The sequence below is a fragment of the Nuphar pumila genome, chromosome 10 (genome assembly GCF_984573655.1).
Source record: "Nuphar pumila chromosome 10, dmNupPumi1.hap1.1, whole genome shotgun sequence".
NCBI classification, from domain to species: domain Eukaryota; kingdom Viridiplantae; phylum Streptophyta; class Magnoliopsida; order Nymphaeales; family Nymphaeaceae; genus Nuphar; species Nuphar pumila.
Window position 1 is genome coordinate 107,827,124 of NC_143258.1, and position 26,790 is coordinate 107,853,913.

At 37.0% G+C, this 26,790-nt stretch overlaps 1 protein-coding gene across 4 annotated transcripts in view; it reads right to left on the reverse strand.

Moving 5' to 3' along the window:
• FOLT1 (folate transporter 1) overlaps positions 1-24,966 on the reverse strand; it is an 81,916-nt gene extending 56,950 nt beyond the window's left edge. For 3 of the 4 annotated variants that reach the window (XR_016434575.1, XM_090018266.1, XM_090018264.1), the window contains exons 1-4: positions 24,794-24,966; positions 24,641-24,717; positions 5,901-5,977; positions 4,480-4,573 (exon numbers count right to left, since the gene is read on the reverse strand). Coding sequence is in view for 3 of the 4 variants with exons in the window: in XM_090018266.1 (XP_089874392.1) it covers positions 4,480-4,573; positions 5,901-5,977; positions 24,641-24,717; positions 24,794-24,923 (378 nt within the window). In the remaining variant the exon portion in view is untranslated. The remainder of the gene's footprint in view (positions 1-4,479; positions 4,574-5,900; positions 5,978-24,640; positions 24,718-24,793) is intronic. The other variant, XM_090018265.1, reaches the window with a different exon arrangement.
• Positions 24,967-26,790: the final 1,824 nt, after the last annotated feature.

The following is a 26,790-nucleotide window of genomic DNA, read 5'->3' on the forward strand; positions in this document are numbered from 1 at the left end:
GCTCGCAGCCCCAACCCTTACTTCTTGCACTTATAGCAGGTTCGCAGAGGCACGCTATCCCTGCCTCTGCTTCTTTCACGACAGAATAGCGGCAGCGCCCTTGTCCTCTCTACTTTTCTAATTGAGATAGCATGTTGACGTATCGCTTTTGCAGTTCGTACGACAGATCCAGCTCACGCCCCTCGACTCAAGGTGTCAATCGCATACGTTCGCCGACAACCGCAATCTCGGAACTCCCTAAGGTAGGAGAAGATTGCACGGAGGACTTGGACAATTGAATTAAGTTCAATTAATTAACAAGACAATTAAATATATGTATATATATTTATATATATTTATATGAGTACGCATTTAGCTCAAGGACGCGGTTTCACGATCCTTGTCCTTTACTTTTTGTCATGTCTTTCCTTTGCCGCCACGCATTGCGTCTAGGCTTTGCTTACTCATTCCTGCCTTCAGTCTTTACTTTGTCGTCGTGTATTGCGCCTAGGCTTTACTTACATATTTCTGCTTTCAATCTTTACTTTGTCGTCGCGTTTTGCGCACAGACTTTGCGTTTGCACTCCTACTTTCAGTCTTTACTTTGTCGTCAGGCTTTGCGCACAAGCTTTGCATTTGCACTCCTGCTTTCAGTCTTTCCTTTGTCGTCTCGCTTTGCACACAGGCTTTGCGTTTGCACTCCTGCTTTCAGTTTATACTTTGTCGTCGCGCTTTGTGCTCAGGCTTCTGCTTTTGCAAATGTTTTGTTACCGCCTTGCCATTACACACAGCGCTCATGATTTCGCTTATCGCATGTACTATTAGATGCATCCTCGTGGAGTATGCACAGGCATTTATCACTCTCCCTCTTACGATAAGAGATGAGTCGGGGGCTTAAACGATACGTCATCGACTAAAGAGAGGGATCCCTATCAAGGATCCCGGCTTTTCGAGTGAGCAGTCCTGCAAAGTAGACTTGAGAATTTTAGGGAGTTATGCTAAAACATCAAAAGACTACCCAAATCTACGTATTTGGAAAGGGGGTGCTTGTCTATTTCAGTTCGTGCATCCGACACATCTCGGGTAACCCCGAATTGGGGCTCGAACGAACTTCTTGGCGGGGGTGTTGTTGAGAAACCCGTATCCCGTTCATCAAGGCCAGTATCAAGCCATGCAGATACTACGATAACAGATGAGAGATTTTAGAAAATCGTATGCCATATGTTGGCACGAATTGTCGACTATTTCGAAAGATACAGAATGTCAAAAGTAAACTTTGAGAAACATTACATCTTTGCAAAACACTTCTGTTGAAGCTCGTGTTAAGGAACTATATCCCTTTCATCATAGAGTACTTCTAGACGTGCACTGCTCGTTAGTACTACGATGACCGGATGAGACGGTCATGTGACCTCGAACAATGCTAAATGCACAATGTTGTAATCACATAAAATGGTGATTAATCGCCTTCACAGGCAAGATGCTCGAGTGGTTGAAAGACCAGAGCATGTAGAATGGGTCTTCAGTTAAGCAACGCCTGACACACACATTCGTCTTTTGTTTCTGTCAAGGGAGAGGATGGATCGATACAAAAACTCCAATGGACAGGTTGTTAACAATTACCCCATGGGCAAAGATCCGGCCTCCCCAATCATTAGAGTTAGGGGACGGGACTACCAGACATTATCCTAGGTGGTAGATCCCATGAAATTCTGCAGAAGTTGGATACATATGTTGCCAAGTAACTGCCTTTGGGGAATCCTCTCTCGGCCCAAAGTCGTCCCCTTAGGAGCGGACTCAACTAGTTATTCGGGTTATTAAAAATACATAGAATAACAGACGCCCGAACTGGTCTCGGTTGTTTCTATGATTTGCGTCTGCGCGTACCCACAGACCAGTTAATATCAAAACATAAGTTTGTTCACACTTGTTGATGGATCATAAGGCTTGCTAGTTGCTTGGTAGTTCACAACTTACGATTGAATGAATCGTTATGCTGCATTTGACAGTTACACTGCTTATCTGTTTTAACTGTTTATCTGCTTTAAACTGCTTAGCATGCTGAATCAAATGTACTTAATTCAGTTTTCTGTCATCTCACTTGTGCACCTACCAGTTTTTCGCGAAACTGACCCATTTTATGGGCACATGTGATGAATAGGTTGCGAGACAGGCGATGACGCGATTGCAAGATGATCTCAGGATCCCACTGTTTCTGTTAGCAGCCCGTGTTCTAGACTTTTGGGTTTTTAGGCAAGGGTTTCCTCAGAAAATCTTAATTTTGTATAACTTAAAGTTATTTCTAATACAAATGGCTTATTATAATGGTTGCAAGTTATTTTTGTTTGGCGAATATGGATTTTTACGCTAACGCGCCCAAGGTTATCAACTTGCCTCTTTTATTCAAAGAAAAACGTTTCCGCTGATTTGTTAAAAACTCTGAAAAGAAAAGAGAATTTTCTAGTCTTTTGACCTTTTTGAAAAGGTTTATAAGTTTGAAATTTTGGGAAGTTACGGTGTTGGATTCTGATTGGTCATATGTACTATGTTATGGGCCGGGTTTAGCCATGAACAAAATTTTGTGTTTTATTTAATGTGTTCGAAAGTGAATGTATGGTGGTATATTTTTGTCATGTGAGTCAAATGCCATACGATACTATGTTATATAAAGGTAACATGGGTTATGTAACAGCTTAAGTTGAGCCATTTGTAGCCCTTTTGAGGCTATGTGTTTGTGCTTGTTTTTTTAATAAGAAACTATAAATTGTTTGGGTATGATATTTAATGTTGTTTAGAACTGAATTTCACATGTGACACCATTTTTACATTGTATGTCAGGGTGAGTGATACCCAGCATGGTGTTCTTATAAAAAAAAAAATTAAAAGACCTAAACACTGTAATTATTTTTTTCTTCCTTAGTTGCCCTCTGAAATGGTGGGAATCTTTGGATGGCGGTCATGGGAGACCATGAAGATACTGAACGTCGTGTGCAATGTTTACCCTAAGAACCCAATAAGGAGGTTCATGTTCCTAGCCACGGTTGTAGGAAACTTTCCACCACTTTGCCTAAGGGTGGTGTGGTTTGACTCAGTTGTAATTATTGGTATACCAAGAAAAGTGATGTTGAAGGGTAATGATTCCTTTGTCATCCCGGCATTAGGTGATGATTTCTAATGTTCCAACTTACGGTGATGATTCCCAAAGTTGGTCGAGGAACATGTGTATGACCCAGTTAAAAAAAAATTACAATTGTGTGATTATGATACAACGAAAAGATTGCCTTGGACCTTGGATTTTTAACTTGTTTCTAGTATCTACGGGTTTTATGTAAGATAAAACTTAAATGTGTTGCATTAAGTATGGACATGCATTCAAAAGCAATGATTAATAATTAAATTAAAAAAGTCATTCATGAAAGATGCATTGATTCATGCATCATATGATTTTTTTTTTGTATGAAATTGATTGGTGTATATTGCAAGCCTGTTTTAATTGAAAAGTGTGCTTTAAGGTTTTCTTAAACTTAAATTTGATTTGATGTATGCTTCTTTCTTTACTATTGGATTTTGAGAGGGTCTCGTACGAGAACTTCGGTTCTTACCCCGTTTTTAAAAACCTTTTTCAGGTGTTGAAGCTCAGTCTTAGTTGAGCAAAATGATAGAGCGACCGGCATGCTGGAGAGGACGAGAATTTATGATTTGGTGAACCGGATTCTAACTGCTATAGGAGTCGACTGTTTCTTTTGAAACTTATTGAACTTTAAATTAGGTCATTAAGTTAAATAAATTCAATTTAAGTTTATGAATTAAATAAATTTATGTTTTTGAATGGATATAGGTTTGGTGAATATAAAATCTGTAATGTGCCCTAGATCCATGGGTTGTCTTTCCGCAATGATTTAAAATATGTATTCGTTTAAAAAAAAATCTGCATTTTTCCGAGGGTCAGTTTGGGGTCGTTACAATGCCCCTAAGACACAAAAATCTTGCTATTTTCACAAGTTAAATTCGAACAATTTGGCAAAACACCAAGTAAGAAATCTATGTTATGGTGATGTCCATTATGCACTGAACTGCAACTGCTTCTGACAACGCTCCTTGAAAGTTGCCTTTTAGAATTGGATACTTGGATGATTAGTGTAATAGAAAACCTCAGTATCTGGTTTATCTGGAGAAGGAAATCAATTGGAAGGACACACCTCCAGATTGGAATCTAAGGTTACAAAATCCAATTTTCACATATGATCAATGAAGGGGGCCATCCTATCTTGATTAGAGTTAGACAAGTAACAGAATGCCAGAACAACTCTACCATATGAGAAATACAGTTATATCATTACCACAAACAAGAACAAACACTTTGAATATTGAAATATATGCAATAAAAATCTAATTTGCAAACACTTATTTTAAAGCATGTAATCCATAATCAGCACAAACTATTCCTTAGCAAAACATACTGCCAAGTTCTGCAGAGAAATACAAAAAATAATCACTCACCAAGGCACCTGCTTCTGCAGATGAAATGAGATGAAGTCCAGGGCCTAACTGGTCTTCGGTTATTTTTAAGTATCTTTCCTTAGCTCTGGTATAGCTGCACAGTAACAACGGGTTCCAAGCATTAATATTCCAAGATATAAAATCCAAAAGCTTAAAAAACTTTTCGTTAGTACAAAAGAAATCAAAATATTTAGAGCCTATTGCTTTTATACATAAGGATCCAAGAAGATGATGGTAAATTTCAGAATTTGCATCTAGCTAGTTGATTGATCCATTTCTTGATTGCTTTCATTTTAAATATATTCTTATTTGAAGGGTGTTACGCTTGGCACTCTTCAATACTGTTACTATTACATAGACCTAAAGTGAGTTTACTCCAACATAATTTCTGTTCTCTCGTGCTCTCATATTATGTTGGTGACAAATTTCTTTCTTAGGTTAGAGACATATAAACAGGGACGGCATGATCTAAGGTGAAAGATTTACCATTAAGCCCTAGTCTTTTTTGGAAGCAAACCAAAACTCTATATGTTTAAATAATTTTTAGAACAAATTACCTGAAATTTCGGTCTGGGCTAGTATACTTACTAAGTATAAATTATGTTAAGGAGAACTATCAGTGCCTACATGATACTGAATCCTCATTCCAAAAATCTCAAAAATTAAAGTCCAAGTCTTGATCAGAGTATTTATTTGCATCAGAAGTTCATTTTTAGTACATCAAATGTTCTTTGTTGCCTTAGCAATTTTGGCATATTATGCAATTTTTTCAGCTATCTACAAGTTGACTTTTATAAGCTACAAGAATAGACTTATCTATCAAGGAACAACAACTTTTACCATGTCTTTCTATTCTGTAATAACTATCTGTAATGATAATCAAAACAATCGGTTTTAAACTAATAAAAGAACTTCTCTGACTACTGTCTTTAGGTTGGCACTCATGCAGAGACCATCCAGGTTGTGTTTAGAGAAATGTCTGGCAAACCTTGTCCTTCTTCAACAAGTTGGTCAAGGGATCTCACCTCTACTACGATAATGAAATTCAAATAAGGGTGAGAAAAAGCCTACCTAATAAACGAAAACAGCAAAATAAGCAAGAATTAGAAGCACTATTAGAAGGAACAATGCATGTATTTAGACAATTGCTATCAAGAGAAAAATTGGAAATGATGAAGGCGCCAGCTTGTGATGTCATAAATTAGATTCTTTGTCGACAATACCGATAGTAGTTCTTTTTATACTTTCTTAATGGGTAAACCTCTACTGCAAGCAAACTCAAGCTAGTAGATAGGATTCATTATAAATTATCACCATTATAATAAGGAAATAAAGAACTTTAGCTTCAAAAAGATAAAGAAAGAGAAAGTAATACGCAGCTAACTCTCAAACAAGTGGAAAAGCAGGAAGAAGCAAATTACAAGAAGAAATATAACCCCCAAGATAAAGTTGAACCAAGAACTGCAGGACCCAAGCCAGCATAAAGCCCCCTAAGTCCCTGCAACACATGTGTACCATTACTATAGTATATTACAATATCAGTGTCTCTACTGATATGGATGAACTTAATAAAAACAGCAGCATGTGCAAGCAACTAACATACAACTGCTGACATGAAACTTTGCCGACTGACATAAGGGTTGGAACATGCACATCAGTGTGCACACATAAATAAGTGTAAACATCCATGCATACACATACAATGGTACAACATGGAGGTTTTCACTTTTCAGAAAAATAAAATCAAAGTCACTAGTGACAACAAGAAATTGTCTGCCAGAAAATAAGATAACATATTGCAAAAAAGACCAACAATATGAAACTCACTCATGGAACATATGCTCAAGGAACCTTAATAACCAGTTATATAATCAAAATCACAGAAAAAAGAATCAATAAGAAAAGACGTGTGTAAATTATGTCCATTGTTGATGCGGGCCAAGTTGTGAACGACCCAGATCCGGCTCCTTCGCTCCAAAGACTTGAGGCAGATACAAGAACGACAAGTCTGGATCTGGGATCCAAGCTCCAACTGCTCCAAGTTGTGGGACCCGCCCATGGGACGCCACCTCAGCACTCCAGCCAATTAGGACAAGTGGGACCCATGCCTAGGGCACCCTCACTTGTTTATGAGGAATTTAATGCAAGTGGGCTATGTCACATCGACTCTTCTAACAGGGCACCGCACCAGCATCGCAGACGTACCCATGTGGATGCGACACTTGGAATCGGCTTCCTTTGTGTCAGGTGAAGTCAACCACACTGAGATCCATTTTTGTCCAAAAGTAGATTCGGTTAACCCTAACCAAGTCCAGTTATATCTATATTATGTATATAAATATATAAATGCACACACATACACATAGGGTTAACTTAAAACTGTTCAAAATTATATATATACCCTCCTTGCACCCTCGCACCCAAGTTTTTTTAAAGTGCCAAATCGCCGCATCTGCACCCGCACCCGCATCTATGTGACATAGCAAGTGGGACACACATGTGTGGCATCCCTCTTAAAGAGGTCAAGGGTGGTCAAGTGGGCCCCACTCTTTTGGTGCCCCAGCCATTTTAATGCCCTAGGGGACTCATGCAGCCCTCTTGAAGTCTCTCCCTAAATGGTCTTTGAGAAGACCAAGTGATATCTTGTGAATTGAGCTCTACATTAAGTGAGTCCAAGGAGGTTCCATATAGGGTGAGAATAGATTTGTCTATGTTTAGGCTTTTTCTATTTAATTTGCTTTGTATAGTGTGTTGCCTTGATGAGGCCTCATTAGCCTGTATAAGAGGCTCATTTTAATGTATTGCATGAAATGAAGAATTGAACTTCTCCATCAAAAATCCTCTCTCTCTCTCTCTCTCTCTCTCTCTCTCTCTCTCTCTCTCTCTCTCTCTCTCTCTCTCTCTCTCTCTCTCTCTCTCTACTGAGTCCCTATCCCCTTGACTCGTCTCTCTCTCTATTGTGAGTCCCTACCCCTGACTTGACTCGCTCTCTCTCCCTCTCTCTCTGTAAGGGTTTAACCCTTCAACATTGTGGTGAATTAGATACTACTTGGGTTTGACTCGTCCTAAGGAGTAAGTTGTTGCATCAACCTCACTGGTTTGTAAGGTCTAGTACAACAACTTGGAGAACTTGACCTTTCTAAGCTCAGTCATGGAACCTTAGCAAACCCCAAACAACTTAGCATTGTAACAGACCTCATCATATCCAGACCAACTCCTGTAAGTCGTTAAAACCCTTACCTTGAGCCAAAACCAAGCCTAAAACCCCCTAAACTAAATTCTATTCAGAACTTGTTTTCTGACGAAACTCGTTTTTCGTCAAACTTTCCTAGGTCGCCTTAGCCCAAACTGTGAATCCCCCTAGGTCTGATCATATGGCAGAAAATGACATATTGAAAACAACATTCACGACTCATGACAACCAATTTAAGTTCCTCGTAATGCCTTTTGGGTTAACAAATGCCCACGCCACTTTTCAAAGAGTCATGAATGATGTCTTTCGACTAATGCTTAGAAAGTTTGTTCTCGTGTTCAGTTCTTCGATGACACACTTGTCTATAGTCAAACATGAGAAGAACATCTGAAGCATGTTAGGGTAGTCCTATGTACCCTAAAGGAGCATCAATTTGTTGCCAAACGAATCAAGTGCAGCTTTGGACAACCCCGTGTATCCTACCTTGGCCACATCGTAGATGAACATGGCGTTAGCGCATACCCCAAGAAAATCGAGGCAATGCTTTCTTGGCCTAAGCCCTCATGCATCAAGGCCAGTGTTATTAAAAACGCACCTCAAGGCGCAAAAAACGTGCCTCGCCTCAAGGCGAGGGGCTTTATGCCTTGAGGCGCATGTACAAAGCGCAAGCCTCGAGGCGTGCGCCTCATACGTCTTGACGTGCACGCCTCGAGGCAAGGCGCGCCTCAAGCCGAGGCGTACATGCCTCGAATTTTGGAATTTTGTTTATTCTTTGCTTTCTAGGGTCACTTTGAAGCCAATCGGATATTTTACCTATCTGTTTCACAAGAGGCACTTTTGGATGTTGCGTCATCATTGGCTGAGAATGCTCAAACTAGAAGAGGTTGCAACAGAGTAATAATTGAGAAGCCTTTTGGCTTTGATTTGCAGTCTTCCTTTGTGTTGACACAGTCCCTTCTTTCAAATTTTGAAGAGAAGCAAATATATAGGTCTATATCATGTTGGCTTGTTATTATTTCATGTGTGCCTATTCATCTTCTCTCTAGTAGATTATTGCTTGAATTAACTGGATCCTTATTCAACAAAAGCTAAAATATATGTAGTATGTTTTCATGCCTTTCCCAACTTATTTCAGAATCGACCATCTACTGGGAAGAAACATCATTGAAAATCTTACCATTCTGAGATTTTCCAATCTTGTTTTTGAGCCATTGTGGAGTCGAACTTACATACGCAACGTTCAGGTAAAAATTCCTAACTAAAATCACACAATGGATGATATTATAGAGCGTCTTCGTCATTATCTCTAAGATCGGGTCTAATCCATAAGAAATCGGGTCTCAAACATAAGCCCAGGAAAAAAATTCTTCTGAGAGGCGATGCCCCCCAGAAACCCCCGCCCGCTGAACGAGCAGCGGGACCTGCGCCGGGGGGGAGCCCCCGGACCCCCCTTTTGCAAGGGCAAAAACTCTGAATCAGGCTCCACAACTCATCACATACCTGGCAAAATAATATTTTTAATTATTTTACATTGAAATTTTGAGAATCTTAACCGAAACTCCGGTCAGACCTAGTTTAGTATAAAATTTTAAAAACCATACCCAACTCATATAATAATCGGACCTCATGGGTCCAACCTGAATAATTAATCAGAATCCCTTCTTTGCAACCAAACCTTGGCCCTATAAGATCCAATATAGGTCAGGATCGGATCATACCCAATCCATTGACACCCTTAGTAGCAGGTTCACCAATTTGCAGTCTAATAGACACTCAAAGCAACCGCGTTAATGAAGTCATTGAGATTAGTTGCTTCGTTTCACAGAAAATTAATATCACTGTGTCAACTTGTTCAATGTATTCAATTTTGTAGGAGCAATAATCTCTTCTAGAATGTGACGTTAAACCCTTTTAGTGGCAAAATCAAGTCATGCAATTACATGGAGTCACAACCCTATATATATATGGAAATGAAAACATGCATTTTCTAATATATATATTAACATTTGGTTGTTAATGCTAAAATGCATTTTCTAATTATGACATGATATTGTTAATGCTAATATGCATTTCGTTGTTAATGTTAATTTTTTATTTAATGAATGCTCATGTTTTATTTCTTAGATACATAGATCAAGTTGTTGCATTAATGTTATTTTTACATGTTAATCTCATATTTTTTCAGTATTTATTTGAGATTTTTTATTTCTTGTTGGTTGTTGCTTGATCAATAAAGAATTTTTTATTTATTTACAATTTTAGATATTTTTTATAGTTTTTTTAAGTTTTTTAAAAAAAAATCTTTGAGGCTTACGCTTTACACCTCGAGGCTTACGCCTCGCCTCAGATTTTGGTGGAGCGCCTCGCTACGCCTCAACGCTTTTCACAACACTGATCAAGGCCTTGAGAGGGTTCCTCGGACTCACAGGGTACTGTAAAAGGTTTGTGCAGAGTTATGGGATCATTGTTGCCCCATTGACAGCAATGATGAAGAAAAACACCTTCTCTTGGATGAACGGAGCCTAGCTCGCTTTCGAGAAGCTCAAACAAACCATGTGTGAGGCCCCAATGCTTGCCCCGCCCAATTTTTCTAAAGAGTTTGTCGTAGAAACCAATGCATGTGACATCGGTATTGGAGTTGTATTAATGCAAAAAGGCCACCCATTGGCTTTCATTAGCACGAGTCATGCCAATCGAGCCAAGGCGTTATCGACGTATGAGAAGGAGATGCTCGTAATTATTCTGGACCACGAAAAATGGAGACCCTATCTGCTCGGAAGGCACTTCGTGGTCCACATCGACCACAAAAGCCTTAAATACCTTTATGAAGCAACGCATCACGAAGCCACTTTAGCACAAGTGGGTCGCCAAGATAATGGGGCATGACTTCAAGCTCCAGTATAAGAAAAAGCTCGAAAATTGTGTCGTTGATGCACTATCCCGATGAATGGAAAAAGCAAGAATGAGAGTCGTCACTATCGAAGCAGTAAGAGGAGGATTCTTGCCTAGTGGACTAGGCAAATCTCAAGGGGGAGGGGATAATGCAGGACAAGTTGTGAACGACCCAAATCTGGCTCCTTTCCTCCAAAGACTTAAAGCAGACCCAAGAATGACAAGTCTGGACCTGGAATTCAAGCTCTAGCTGCTCTAAGTTGTGGGATCTGAATGCCACCTCCGCACTCCACCCAAGCAGGGCACCCTCCCTTGTTTATGAGGAATTTAATGCAAGTGGGACACACATGTGTGGCATCCCTCTTAAAGAAGATCAAGGGTGGTCAAGTGGGCCCCACCCCTTTGGCGCCCCAGCCATTTTAATGCCCTAGGGGACTCGAACAGCCCTCTTGAAGTCTCTCCCTAAATGGTCTTTGAGAACAAGTGATATCTTGTGAATTAGGCTCTATAATAAGTGAGTCCAAGGAGGTTCCATATAGGGTGAGAATATTTATTTATGTTTAGACTTTTTCTTTTTATTCTTTGTATAGTGTGATGCCTTAATGAGGCCCCATTAGTCTATAATAAGAGGCTTAGTTTAATGTATTGCACGAAACGAAGAATTGAACTTCCCCCCAAAAATCTTCTCTCACTTTCTCTCTAGCGCATGTCCCCTAAGGACGCCTCTCTCTCTTCTCTCTAACAAGTCCCTATCCCCTTGACTCATCTCTCTCTACTGTGAGTCCCTACTGTTAAAAATGTAAATATATATATATATAGTAACTAAGTTAGTTTTAGTTTTACTTTTACTTTTTTCCTTTTTCTTTTAGTTAGAAGTTAACAATGTTGACTAAAGTCAAGAGACATTGGAGAGTACCCAACGGCACTATTTGGAGTCATTGGGATCTCTCCCAACGTCTCTTTTGGAGACTCCATTTTGTATATAAATAGGGGTGAATCCCCTTCGCATCCGTAATGATTCTTGCATGGATTTCATTTGAATAAAACAATATTTTTTATTTGTGAGTGTTCCTTGTATGCCCATTGAGTGGGCTTTGTGTGTGAGCCGATTTATGGTTAATTGAGTGTTCATCTTGGTGTTTTCATGGGTCTTATTGTAGTTCTTTTGTGTATCCACTTTGGTGACTTGGAGAACATTGTTAGAGGTTCTCATTTCCTTACATGGTATCAAAGCTTGGTAATCAAACTGAAATTGTTTTTGGTATATTGGGAAGTGTGCCACTCAAAATTTGAAAGTGTTGAAGCTCTCTTGCAATTCATATTCAAAGTGCTCGTGATTGGTGGTGTTTGCTTGATGGTAGAGTGCTCGTGACTTCCACCTTTCCTCTTGTTCTTTTCTCTCCTCTTTCTTTATTCTTTTTTTTTTTATTTTACCCTTGTAAAAATGGATGATAATGAAAATGTCACCATAAAACCCATTAAGTTCAACGATTCAAACTATGTAACATGAGCTTCAATTATTAAACACCTTATACGGGGAAAAGGGTTGTGGGGATTAGTAGATGGGACCGATCCGGAAGCCAAACTAATATTTACCAAAGTAGAAAGTAAGAAAGAGGTACCTCTTATGGAGGTTGAGAAAAAATAAGGCAATGACCACTTATGAAAGGAAGTGAAAGGAATGGAGAACGGGACATGCCAAGATTATGTTTTTGCTCATTAGTAGCGTCGACATTAAGAAGTGTTCAAGTCTTGGTAAATTATAACATGCAAATAATGCATGGGATTATCTTAAGAGAAATATTCTCTTAAGGATATTGCACATATGTGCAATTTGCAAGATAAGATACGAAATATGGTTTAAGGAGACAAAAGCATTAGAAAATACTATAATGGTTTGTCTAAACTATGGGAGGAGTTGACTCTTCTTAAACCAAAGTGGCATTGTCTAGAAGACATAGAACTCCGCCAAAATCAAATAGACGCGGAGCATTTTTACCAATTTATTAATGGTCTAAGATCGGAGTTTGAATTCATCAAATTTGCTCTCCTTCGTTGAGAAAAAATCCCTTCAGTAGAAGACATTATAGAAGAATTATGTATGGAGGAGAATAGGCTCAAAAAAGTGTATATCTAAGAATGATGATGACTCGATTTTGATCGTATCTAGACCAGAAAACTATGTTTGTACCTACAAACCACTACACTATGGAAGGTCAAATAATGAAAAGCAAGGCAATGAATATAAAAGAAGGAAACTTATTTGCTACTATTGTCGTGAACATGTCCTTGACACAATTAGTGGAGACTCTTCAACCTCTACTCAAAGGAGCATCCTCATCCACTAGAGTCGCGGTCTCTTCCTTCGGTTTCTCCAATCCTGGTAAATCGCTTTGGCTTCTTAACTCAAGTGTTTCTTTTCATATGACACCAAATGGTGATATGTTATCCAAATGTCATAACTCAAGTGAGTCAAATGTTTTTACTACTGATGGAACATCTCTTGAAATAAAAGCAATAGAAAATTTTGAAAACATTTCTCAAAATTCAAAAAGATTTTGTATTCTAAAAATTAGATATATTCTTAAATTGAACTTAAACCTTTTATCTGTTTCTCAATTATCTGACCATGGATATAATGTTTCTTTCTCCTCTCGTCGTTGTCGAGTGCAGGATCGTCGGAGAAGTTGATTAGGGAAGGTCATAGAAAAGGAGGCTTATACTACATGGATTTTTTAGAAATACCCAATAATACATTGTGTTGCAATGTTCAGAAATAGAATTTGGATCTATGGCATAAGAGACTTGGCCATCCTAGTATATCCAAGATTCAGTTTTTTCTAAAGCTAAATTTTTTTTGTAATTTTAAAAATTTTACATGTGAAAATTGTATTTTTGGTAAAATGAAGAGATAATCATTTCAAGAAAGGACCTTTGTTTTTTTTCCAACCACTTGAGTTAATACATTCAGATGCATGAGGACCAACACCTTGGATTTATTTTCTTAAACATAAGTCTGAAGTTTTCTCACATTTTCAAATATTTCACAATTTAGTCAAAAACCAATTCAAGAATGATATTTTCATCTTTCGCACTGAGTCAGGAGAAGAGTTTTTATCAAAAAAAATTAAAGATTACCTAGATTTATACGGTATCGTACATCAAAAATTTTGTCCTTATACCCCTCAAAAAAATGGTTTAGCTGAAAGGAAGCATAGGCATGTTATAGAAACAACAACTTTACTTATTACAAACCAAGTACCTAAAGATTTTGGGGTTGGAGCCACATTAACTGCAATTTATCTTATTAATAGAATGCCATCTTCTTTAAAAAATGCATCTCATATTGAAAAACTTTTTAAACAACTTCCAAATTACTCTAGATTGAGAGTTTTTGGATGTAAGTGTTTTGTTTTTACTGAAAAAAATGATAACTTTTCTCCTCGTGTTATTTCTTGTGTCTTTTTAGGATATGCAAATAATAAAAAAGGCTACAAATGTTTTGACTTTAAAACTAAAAGGCTATACCTATACCTTTCAAGGATTTAATTCCAAAGATCGGTGATTGTGACATTGATGAAGATCAAGAAGTTAAAAGTGATGTGATGAGTGAAGAACAATCTCATAAGAATCAAGAGTGTATCCAATATTCTAGGTGTGGTAATTCTGAATATCCATGTGCTCTTGAAAAATATACCAATGATGAAAAACAGGTAGAAATACAAACCAGAAAGTCATTTAGAGTACCAAAAATCCCTAAACAATTTGTGTCCTATGAGCCATTTTCACCTAAGTATCAAGCCTACATTGCATTTGTACATTCCTATATAGAACCTTCCAACTATTCTGAAGCAAAGGAACATCCTGAGGGGGTAGAAGTTATAGGAGTGGAATTAGATGCCTTAGAAAAGGCGAATACTTGGATTGTCCAAACACTCCCCCAGAAAAGAAACCTATAGGTTGTCGATATGTATATAAGATTAAAACGAAGAGTGATGGAACTCTTGAAAGGTACAAAGCTAGATTAATTGTCAAAGGATATTTCCAAGAGTATGGAATAGATTATGAGAAAAAGCTTTGCTTCAATTGATAGAATGACCACAGTTAGGACCTTAGTAGCCCTTGCCTCTGTGAAGAAATGACCTATATACCAAATGGATGTTAAGAATGTGTTTCTCAATGATAAATTAGTTAAGAAGTTTATATGGAGGCATCGCCTGGTATAGCTATTCATAAGGAAAAGGCTCTTTGTTTAGATGAGGCTTTGTATGGGCTTAACCAAGCTCCAAAGGCTTTGTATGACAGGTTTAGTCAAGTTATACTTAATGTTGAATTTCAATATTGTTTAACTGACACAGCATTGTTTGTTAAGATTTATGATGCAAGTATGATTATTCTCCTTCTTTATGTGGACGATATGATCATCACAGGAGGCAACAAACAGGAAAACATTAAAAGACTTCTCAAAACACATTTTGAAATAACTGATTTGTGGTTTTTAAAATATTTTCTTGGTATAGAAGTTGTTTATTCTTCTAGATGTTACTTGTTGACTTAATCTAAATTTACGTTGGATATTATTGTCAGGTCTGGTATCGCAAATGATAAGAAGGTTGACACTCTCAAAGTTATAAATGTCAAAATGAAGATTGATGACGCAGTCATATCTCTCAATTACGAGCCCTGTCATTGCGCATGCAGTTCACACAGCAAGTCAGTTTCATCACGCTCTTACCACAGTTCATATGGGAGCAGTTTTTTGTATTATTAGATATATTAAAACTTCTGTTTTTCGAGGACTTTTCTTGTCTGCTTCTTCATCATTAGATTTAATTGCTTATACTAATGCTGATTTGAAAGGTGATACTAACAACCGACACTCAACAACTAGTTTTTGTGTGTTTTTAGGTGACTCATTGATTTCTTGGAGATGTAAGAAGCAGCAGAAGGTTTCTCTTTTTTTAACTGAAGCACAATACCGAGTCATGGATACAACCACTATGGAAGTGGTTTGGCTAAGAAGATTGTTGGTTGACATAGGACTCCAAATTAAAGGATCATCCAGAATGTATTGTGCAACCGCACTTTTCATGAATGTACCAAGCATATTTAGATGGATTGGCACTATTGATCTTTCATATGTTATTTCCGAATATCAATTGGCAGATTTCTTCACCAAAACCTCTCGTTGCTCCTAGATTTCACTTTCTCTTGGACAAACTTTTTGTTATCCAACCATAAGTTTGAAGGAGAGTGCTAAAAATGTAAATGTATATATATAGAGTAACTAGGTTAGTTTTACTTTTACTTTTACTTTTTCCCTTTTTCTTTTAGTTAGAAGTCAATAATGTTGACTAAAGTCAAGAAACGTTGGAGAGTACCCAACGGCTCTATTTGGAGCCGTTGGGATCTCTCCCAACGTCTCTTTTGGAGACTATATTTTGTATATAAATAGAGGTAAATCCCCTTCTCATTTGTAATACTTAGATGGATTTTATTTGAATAAAATAATATTTTTTATTTGTGAGTGTTCCTTGTGTGCCCATTGAGTGGGTTTTGTGTGTGAGCCATTTTATGGTTCTTTGTGTGTTCATCTTGGTGTTTTTGTGGATCTTATTGTAGCTCTTTTGTGAATCCACTTTGGTGACTGAAAACAGTGCTCGATGTTCTCATTTCCTTACACCTATCCCCTGACTCGTCTCACTCTCTCTCTCTCTCTAAGGGTTTAACCCTTCAGCATTATGGTGAATTAGATCCTACTTGGGTTTGACTCATCCTAAGGACTAAGTCGTTGCATCAACCTCACTTGGTTTGTGAGGTGTAGTAGAGCAACTTGGAGGACCAGACCTTTCTAAGCGCAGTCGTAGAACCTCAGCCAACCCCAAACGACCCAGCACTATAGCAGACCTCATCATATCTAGACCAACCCTAAAACCCCCTAAACTAAATTCTATCCAGAACTTGTTTTCTGACGGAACCCATTTTTCGTCATACTTTACTAGGTCACTCAACACAAACCGTGAATCCCTTGGGTCTAAAATTTTGACTCAACCTTCTTTAGGATATCTAGTTTAAACCCTCCAAAAATGTCGATTTATTAAGGCCCCTGTGCAGAGATATAAAATTTACAAACCGGGTCTGTTTTGGCCTAACCCAGTCCAGCCTGCAGAAACCCTAACCCGACCTGTCACTTGCTCAAGCCAATTCTGCCAAAATACTAAGCCTCTGACCTTGAAATTTTAACCCAAGCTAGTCCAAGGTGTTTAGAACCTTCCCTTAAAATTTGGGAATTTTTTGTGCCGTCGTTTAGGCATAGTGAATTTCCTACCGAAACCTGTCTAAAAACTAGACCCCCTGTTACCCGAATTTGACTTTTGACCAAACCCTATGTTAAAATATGTTGTGTATATATATATATATATATATATATATATATATATATAATTGATATACATATATTATATAAATATACGTATATCAGGGGTATTTTGGTCTTTATGTATATACAGTCCAATAGGGGCTTTATGTATATACAGACCAACTAGTCGTTGGACTGCCTCTCCTTTTCCCCCCTTTATGTTGTATGAATAGCTCTATAAATAGAGCTCTTTTGTAAAGTGTAATGCATGCTTTTGAGCATATGAGTTGTGAACACAAAGACTCTTATTTATATTGTGTTCTTGTGATATTGTATTCTCCATTAGAGGCCATATTGTGATGTGCACTTGTGTAGCCCTTTGTTGGCATTATGATTGTGCATTTTTTGCTTCATTACATGGTATCAAAGCCTTGGGCTCTTGTAGTATTGAAAGTTGTCTTAAGTGTGCTCGCTTTGTGGTGGTGGTCTTTTCAAATTTTGTTCTCCAACCACAAGTTTTATTCTTCAACATGGGTGAAAGAGAATCTGCTTCCGTCATCTCCTACAAGCTCAATGAAAACAACTACTTGATGTGGGCTACTGCAATGGAAAACCATATCAAGGGGAAAAAGCTTTGGGATTTCGTTAGTAGAATCACTAATGAGCCTCAACTAAAGCTAACAAGAAAAGAAGGAGATCAAGTTAAAGTCCTCTCCGAAGAAGCAAAAGAGAAGGCCTTGCAAGAATATCAAGAAAAAATGGATGATTGGGAGGTCAATACTCTCATGGTTTATGAATATCATGGAGTTCAAGATTGCAACTAACATCATTAAGTTCAAAAACGCTTGTGATGCATGCAACTTCCTTAGGAGCACTTTGATCCAAAAGGATACGACGAGACTATATTATCTCCAAGACAAGGTACGTACTACCAAACAAGGAGATAAGAAGACAAGGTACGTACTACCAAACAAGGAGATAAGAGCGTAAGAGATTATTATGGTTTCTTGTCTCCTATTTGGGATAAGTTGGATATGTTGGAACCAAAATGGGAAGGTCCGGCTATTGAAATAAGAAAACAACAAGTTGAAAGAGAAAATCTCTTCTCTTTCTTATATGGACTTCGATAAGAATTTGATTAAGTTCATTCCTCTTTACTTCATAGGACCTTCACTCTCTATAAGTGATGCTCTTGCTCAAATATGTCAAGAAGAAACTAGACTTTGAATGCACAAGTTCTAGTAATGAGGTGATTGACGCATCAAGACCCGAAAGTTTTGTAAAAACCTATAAACCTCCCAACTTTGAGAAAAAATATAATGGAGAAAGACATAATGGGGAGATATAAAGGAGGATATAGGGGAGGAAAGATTATTTGTCACTATTGTAAAGAACCGAGACACATAAGACCGAATTGTCCCAAACTCAAAAAAGTAGCCACGGTAAGTGAAGAGTATTAAGAGTCAAAAAAATGGAGCAACTTCCATGATTTATCAATTGCTCAAATTGCGGAGGCTGATTCTCAAATACTAAAAGTCACTCCATCTACATACGGTGTTGTCACCTCTTCATCTTCTCTTCCAAGTAAGTTTTCTTGGATTTTGGATTCGGGGGCATTTTTTCATATGACTCATAATGAGTCTCTACTATTCGATTGCACTAAATCATATTTTTCATATAGCAATGATTCAAAAATAAAATGTGTTCCAAATATTAGGGATCAAAACTTGATTTAAACATTTTTTCAGTTTCTCAAATTTTTGATTATTGGTGTAAAGTTGTCTTCTCATCTAAGGCTTGTTGGGTGCAGGACCTCCAGTCAGGGAAGTTGATTGGGAAAGGCCATAAAATAGGAGATCTTTACTACATGGACTTTTTATGTCTACCTAAAGAATCCTTTTGTAACCATATACAAAAAATTAACTTGGATCTTTAGCATAAAAGACTAGGACATCCAAGTGTATCCAAACTATCTCCTTTTTCCATTTTGAAAAAAATTTGTAAGGAAAAAGAATTTGTACGTAAAGATTATATACTTGAAAAAATGCAAATGATACCTTTTGGATCTAGAACTTTCTTAACTAATGAAATTTTTGAATTAGTGCATTCGGATGTATGAGGTCCCTCTCCCGTTATGTCAACAGGTGGTGTTATTCATACTATGTTACTAACACTGTACTTTTTGTAAGATCTATAGGTTCTTCGCTTATCATTTTGCTCTTGTATGTTGATGATATGATCATCACTGGGAATAATCTGAAGAAATTGAAGAAATTAAAATTATGCTTAAGAAATCTTTTGATATGACTGACCTTGGTTTTTTTAGATATTTTCTAAGTATTGAAGTAGTATACTCACGAAGAGTATACATTTTGTCTCAAATAAAGTTTGCAGATGATATTGTTGCGTGATCGGGAATCACAGGTAATAAATGCTAAAATGAGAGCTGAAGACGGAGTTTCCTTATCGACAACTTATTGGGTCACTAATGTACTTATCTATTACTATACTAGATATTGCGCATACAGTTCATACTACAAGTTAGTTTCAACATGCGCCCACATCTGTTCATATGAGTGTTATGTTAAGAATAGTTCGATACATTAAAAAGACTATCTCTATAACAACAACAACAACTACGCCTTCATCCCAAAACAATTGGGGTCGGCGATATGAACCAACAAAGAAAATCATTATGGGTCTTTAAAGGGCTATTTTTACCTTCATCATCTTTAAATCTTATTATTTATACTGATTCTCTCTGGAGAGAAAATCCCAATAACTGACACTCAACCATAGGTTTTTGTGTGTTTTTAGGTGATTCTCTCATTTCTTAGAGATGCAAAAAACAGCAGAAAGTGTCTTTATTCTCCACAAAAACTGAATATAGAACGATGGCTACAGCAACAACCAAGGTCGTGTAGATAAGATCTTTACTCAGACATGGGTGTTAATATTTCGAAATCTTTAAAGTTATGTTGCGACAACAAAAGTGTCATATATATCACCAGCAACCATACATTTCATGAAAGAACAAAACATATCGAGATGGATTGCCACTATGTTCAAGAAGAATACTTGAAGGGGACGATTACTTTACCATATGTTCAGTCAGAGATTCAGATAGCTGACTTCTTCACCAAAACTCTTCCTCTACCTCGTTTTTTGTTCCTTATTAACAAACTTTCGATTAAGGAGGAGTGTTAAAATACATTGTATATATATATATATATATATAACTGCTATACATATATTGTATAAATATATGTATATCAGGGGTATTTTGCTCTTTGTGTATATATAGTCCAATAGGGGCTTTATTTTCTTTTTAATTTTTTTGTTGTTTTTATTATGTTTTTTGTTTTTTTATTTTTCCATTTGTTGATTGTTGGGAAGCAGTCCAACTAACCGTTGGACTGCCTCGCCTTTTCCCCCCTTTATGTTGTATGAATAGCTCTATAAATAGAGCTCTTTTGTAAAGTGTAATGCATGCTTTTGAGCATACGAGTTGTGAATACAAAGACTCTTATTTGTATTGTGTTCTTGTGAGATTTATTCTCTTTGTTAGATTGTATCCCGTCCATTAGAGGCCATATTGTGATCGTGCACTTGTGTAGCCCTTTGTTGGCATTATGATTGTCCATTTCTTGTTTCATTACACCCTAACCTAACCGAGCCCGCCTAATCCCTCTAAAACCTAACCTTAAGTCTCAGCCATGCATCAACTGCTACGGGAATGAAATGACGGATTAGGCTGAACAAGTACAACATTCAAGATGGATAAAAATGAAATAACAGATTAGACTGGACATGCATAATTTTCAATGCAAAAGACAAAATAAAAGGAAATGAAATGATTTGTAAGAAAACAAAATGAACATAAACTAACAATTTAAAGGATTTACAAAAGACAATTCTGTGGACAAGTTGAACAGGAGTGAAGGAGGCAATCTATATTTAGCTCCACAAGAACTTGTAGTAATTTGACATGTAGAGAAATAGGACCAAATAATGCATAATGTATACTCACCACCAGTGTTATCAAAAGCGCGCCTCAAGATGAGGCGCGGCCCTCTGTGCCTCACAGCGCAAGCCTGAGGCGTGAGGCACAATATAATATTATATATATATATATATATATATATATATTAAGATTTCTAAGACCATTTGGTTATTTATGCAATAGTTACAATTTCATGGTCATTGTCTTACTGATCAATGGAAAATACAGAGGTGGACATATCCTTCACTAGTGAGGCATGTTTAAGATGTTTAAAAGTAGGGATAAGCACTTATTGAAATGATTATTGGATATATCTGGAAATCTTGAAGAATCTCCAGAACTTAAAAAGGTAAAAGGGAAATTAGGAAGATGAAGATCAAATGGTTTTTGAAGATGAAAGCATGTACAGGGGTCATCATACGATTATTGTTGATGAAGATCAATTGCTTAAAAGGAATATTTACTCATCAATAATTTTGTTCCATATTGTAGATGAAAATGTACAGGGACATCGTACCCTTATTGTTGATGGTTACAGTATGAATTTATTTCATTGATAATATAAGAGACATGAGAAAATGCAACTAACTAAATATTCCTTTTAGCTTTTGGCTGTTGGCACAAATGTTTTTGTCTAAACACGAAGATTGAAAAACTATGCTTTTGTTCATAGCAAACCATCTTATTGTTTTGTTTTTCGAAGTTGAACAATTTTTTTTTCTTTCATTCCTTTTATATTTGCATTTTGCAGTGCCAGTCACAACTGAAAGGCTTGTATTCTGAAGGAATTGGATCCCACCTGGAGTTTTCTGCTTATAATTTGCTGTGTGCTATTTTGCATTCAAATAACAACAGAGATCTTTCATCTTTGATGGCAAGGTATTCACCCTTTTCTGAAAAAATATACTCTGCATGCTTGTGTTGCTGCGTTGTCGTATTTGATTATCATCTAGTGGGTGATATTCTTCCTTGGATGAAACATGTATCTGTTATACATAAAAAAGCTTTATTTGTATGTATCTATATGCATGATGTGGATTCTTTGAGTTTGTAGTTTTAGGATCTTTGGTGCATTTTAACTCATTCTCGTAATAACACTGAAGCTGCTTTTACATAGATCTGTTATCCTTCCAAAGAATTTGTCTTTTCACTGAATCAGATAGAAATGTATAAGCTTAGAAAATGACTTGATCAGCTCTATTACACTTCTAAACAAAAATTAGTATGCTGATATGTCCTGATACTTAAACTAAAATGGTAGTCTTAAGGAACTGGTGTGTGGTTCTGGTTTTCTGTTTTTTATAGGTACTTATTTGAGATTTTCTATTTCTTATTGGTTGTTATTTCATCAATAAAGCATTTCTTTATTTATTTGTATTTTTAGATATTTTTAGATATTTTTTTTAAAGTTTTCAAAAAAGAAAATTTGAGGCTTAAGCCTCGCCTCGGTTTTTGGTGGAGCGCCTCAACGCTTTTCGCAACACTGCTCACCACTAAATGAAGCAGACAACAGTTATTTTCCCAAAACAGGTACATGTTAAGCTCATCAGCACAGAGACACAGAGGCCCAAAGAGATAGTCTTTACCAGTAAAGTAAAAACATATATATATAATCCAAAGAATTGTTATGGAGAAGGATCTTTATCCCACTGATCACCTTGTCTACTCTGGCACCTGCAGTTACATATTTATCTCATGGCAGAAGAAGGTTTGGTTTCAGCTAGCCAGTCATTTTGTCACGCTCCCAATTTTTTGTTCATTCAATTCAATTTTCTTGCTATCTTTACCTTTTCCATTTCATATTTGTAATGGATATAAATGCATAATTTTTCTAATTATTACTATTATTATTATGATTATTAATTTTTTATTATTATTATTTCTTTTATTATTAATATTATTTGCAATGATCTTTCCATTAATTTTATTTCACAAGCCTGCAGTTTGTAGAGTGAGTGCTGTGCCTAATCTTTTACAAAACTTTTCATAATATAAGTGCTTCAATAAGCAAAGAACAACTTGTAAGTTAGCAATGTTCATCCAATTTGTCATCATATTTCAAAAGTCTAGAATGTGGACCAATCAAATCTCGGCCTACCAAATTGACTTGATTTTGCTTGGATTGTCTCCTCAATAGGACATCCAATTCTTTCATATCTTAACTGCAGTCAAATTGACTGCAATATTCAACTTCCTTCCCTAAAAACATGTTTTTCACAGATTTTGACCCACATATATTATGTAATCTGATTAATTATCAATACAAAGAGGGGCCTTAATCCCCAAGATCAACTATTAAAAAAAAATGACCCATGGAGTGATTGAAGCTGCTAATGTAGTAGCCCTCTTTGCAGGCAACTGTCAGTCTCTCTAATGCTGATGAGGTATAACTTCTCATCCAATCTAAGATCCGAGAGATGTAGAGCCAAGCTGATTTGGAGATGGACTGAGAATACGTAGAGACATAATGTGGGGTAATGTCTCTGTGTCCTAGTGTCAAAGGTAGCAGCAGCTTGCTAAATGTATTTCTTTCTGCATCAAGCATTCTTATGTAGTAAGTTTCCATGTGCTACTAACCAAGTGAATATTTTTTCCCTGGGCGACAGGCCAAACCCCAAAATTGTCTGATTGGAGAAAGTCTTTACACATGGCTCAAAAAAGTCAGCAATAGAATGATGTCATGGTAAAGCAAGCAGACAGATCACAGATCCAAGAAGTGGCATCTTTGTTTTTCGGATGCCAAGATGTCAGTTTGTTGAGTAATTCCAACCGGATCGCTATTTTCTTTTCTTTTAGATTTCTTCTAAACTCCAAGGCCCACCTTGCACCCTCCTTCCGACAATCTTTATCTCTAACCTTCTTGCCTTTTGAGACATATAAGGCAGGGAAACATTCAGCCCCATCTGTGATGCCAGAATTGAATCTTATCCCCCTTTATCTTGATACACAACCTGCACATGAATTCCTGAAAAGACAACAGCTGAGCTAACTATAATGCCGATGCCAACTTCCATTTCCTAGTAATGGTCAACTCCTGGGGAATTTCGTGGATATTATAATTTTGTTCTTAACATCTTAGCTCGTAGCCTATTCTTCGAACACAAAGCCCACCACCACTAAGCAAGGATTTGTTATGGAGCGCCAGTTAATTCATCTGGATTGTATTGTTGTTGAGTTGCTGCATAGAATCATCTTTGCTGTCTTCAAACAGGATGATCAGTTCAATTGGATATTTTTGCCGCATTGCCCCTGAATCACCACCAATTCATGTTTGGTTTAGACTCATTCTAGGCTTCTTAAGAGATATGTATTGTGCTGGTGATTTTCAAACGTTGGAAGGATGAGGAAGCAAAGATATGGCTTGTCATATCTTAGCCATCTACTAATTATTTGGAGCTTTTGAAGTCTATGAATATCTGAAATCCATGATCATCAAGCTTATTCTTTTGCCTGGTTTTAACTGAATTTGAAGGGATACACCTCCAAAATGGGATGTCATCTTGCAAGTATATACCCATGCTTCATTTGGGCAACTTAGTACCTAGCGATTGCAATCAAATCTCCTCTTAGATCATTCATAAGAAGGGGCGGAAACAGAGAGACACTTAAAAAAACAAGAAATTACTTGAAAAATCGATTCATGGGCACTTGACAATACAAGATCACAAGCAAAAACATGAAATTTAGTGATACAACAACATCAGAGAAAGAGAACCTCAGCCCGTGCAATGCTGTATATCGCGTGTGTCGTGTTCTTATACGAAGGAAGCACCGCTTGACGCCCATCATTCACTACAAACCATCAATCAACCAAATGAAGAAAACTAAGATATAGATATATATATCGTGAGAGAGAGAGAGGGAGCACCTTGGAATCTCGTACGCACAACGTCAAGAGGGTGCAAAGAAACGACGGTAACGAAACCGGCAACGGCGCCGGCGGTGGCGTTCTGCCACCATCTTCCTCCCTCTCTACCGCCATTCTTCGCAGAAGACATAAACCCGGAGAGAGAGAGAGAGAGAGAGAGATTCAAGTCATTCTTTGATACTCTGTCGGGTCATCTCCTCCTTTTATTCAGGCCTCTCATTCGGAGCCTGTCTGGACCCAAGTGGGTCCAGATCTGGATGAAAATTCACTTTCACTGTCCGTCTGATGGTCCAAATTAGATGGGTATTTGATGACCCCAGATCTTAAACAGGTGAGGATTTTAAACCATTGGATTCAAAAAGAAAAATCTCAGGCCAAGTAGGTTTGGTTCTTTTCTACATGTGGATTTGGAGCTTTTGAGGATCTCAAATGCGATTATTTGAAACCACTTGCTGAAAAGCTCATAGTTTTATGGGTCCGTCACACAGTCCATGGTGGGGATTGACTCTGTGGGTTATGAAACGTCCCCTTTGTTGTGACAGTCTAGATCCAAGTCCAGATCTCATGTAGCCCGATCCGGATTAACAAATTTAACAATTCATTTTGAAAGAAATTAAAATGGCACCTAACGACCTAAGTTTGTTGTCAAAAAAATAAGGTTTTTTTGGAAAAAAAAATATAGAAAAGGCCAAACTTTGTGTTTAGAAAAGCACCAAACTTTTAAAATTTTCTGAAGATATTAAATCAATGAAAAATGACTCTATTGTCCTTTCAAAAATGGTGTGCTTATTAAACTGTCTATCAATTTGCTCAAATCTCTTACATATCTAAAATCTTAGATTCTCGATTTTTTTAGCACATTTTTGTTCTTTCACAAATATGGTATAACCGTCGCAAATAATTTATGTGAACTTCCTCTAAAATGTATGAACCTCGTTTAACTAAACATTCCTAATGTGCATCCACAAATACGAGACATTCACAAATAATATTTGCGAATGTGCATCCACAAATACGAGACATTCACAAATAATATTTGCGAATGTCACTCAAAATATGTGAACCTCCGCAAATACAGTGCGACATCCGCAAATAATGTTTTGTAAATGTTTCCAAAATGTGTGAACCTCTTTTAACTAAATATTTCATATGCGGGTAATCAAATTGTAGTGCCCCAGATTTTCAAAATAAAACTTTATCCAAATTTTATGAATTTCTTTTTTTTCTTTGTAGCACAATTTAGAAAAGACTTTAGTAGTGGAAATAGACGATAGTTAGTCATCGATTTTAGAAGATGTTAGGCAAATCACAGATATGTGGTCAATCACTCATTGTTCACCAAAATATCTCATTTAAGCAAACCAAAACAAGTTATTTATTACAAACAGTATTGCTTAGTAAAGAGTTTATAAATGAAATGTCCAACAAAGTCTTTAGAAACTTTGGATCTTGATGTCGCCTAACTCCGCATATTATATTACAGGTTCATTACCTTTATCCTCCATAAAACGGGGTCAGAATCATTCCTAGTCTCATAGAAAAGTATTTCAATTCTAACAAGTAACATAAAAACTACTCTAGGGCTGCAGTTGAAAACATCATAGCTCAAGCCTCTATGACTTAGCATATGGGTATCTTATGGACCAAAACAGGAGCTCTTCGTGCCTAGCTTAGGCATGCAGATACAATTTGGGTCATTTGCCCGATCGGTTCAAGAGTGTACCAAGATCAGTACCTTACATAAGGTGATGCATGAGTAGCATTAACTTACATTCATTTATTTGTTAGTGTGGCTATAACTAATGCATTATTTTGATAATTGCGAGTTCACCTCCTAGTACTCAAAAGAACTTGACTTAGGCGTCAAACGAAGTCGTCTGTGTGTTTATTATGCTATGTGTTTTTTTTTTTTGCCTAGAAGCCTGAGTAACCTTGTCCATAGCGGGGTGATAGTTTTTGTCAGGATAAACTAGGTCGCTTTGGATGCATCCTATTAC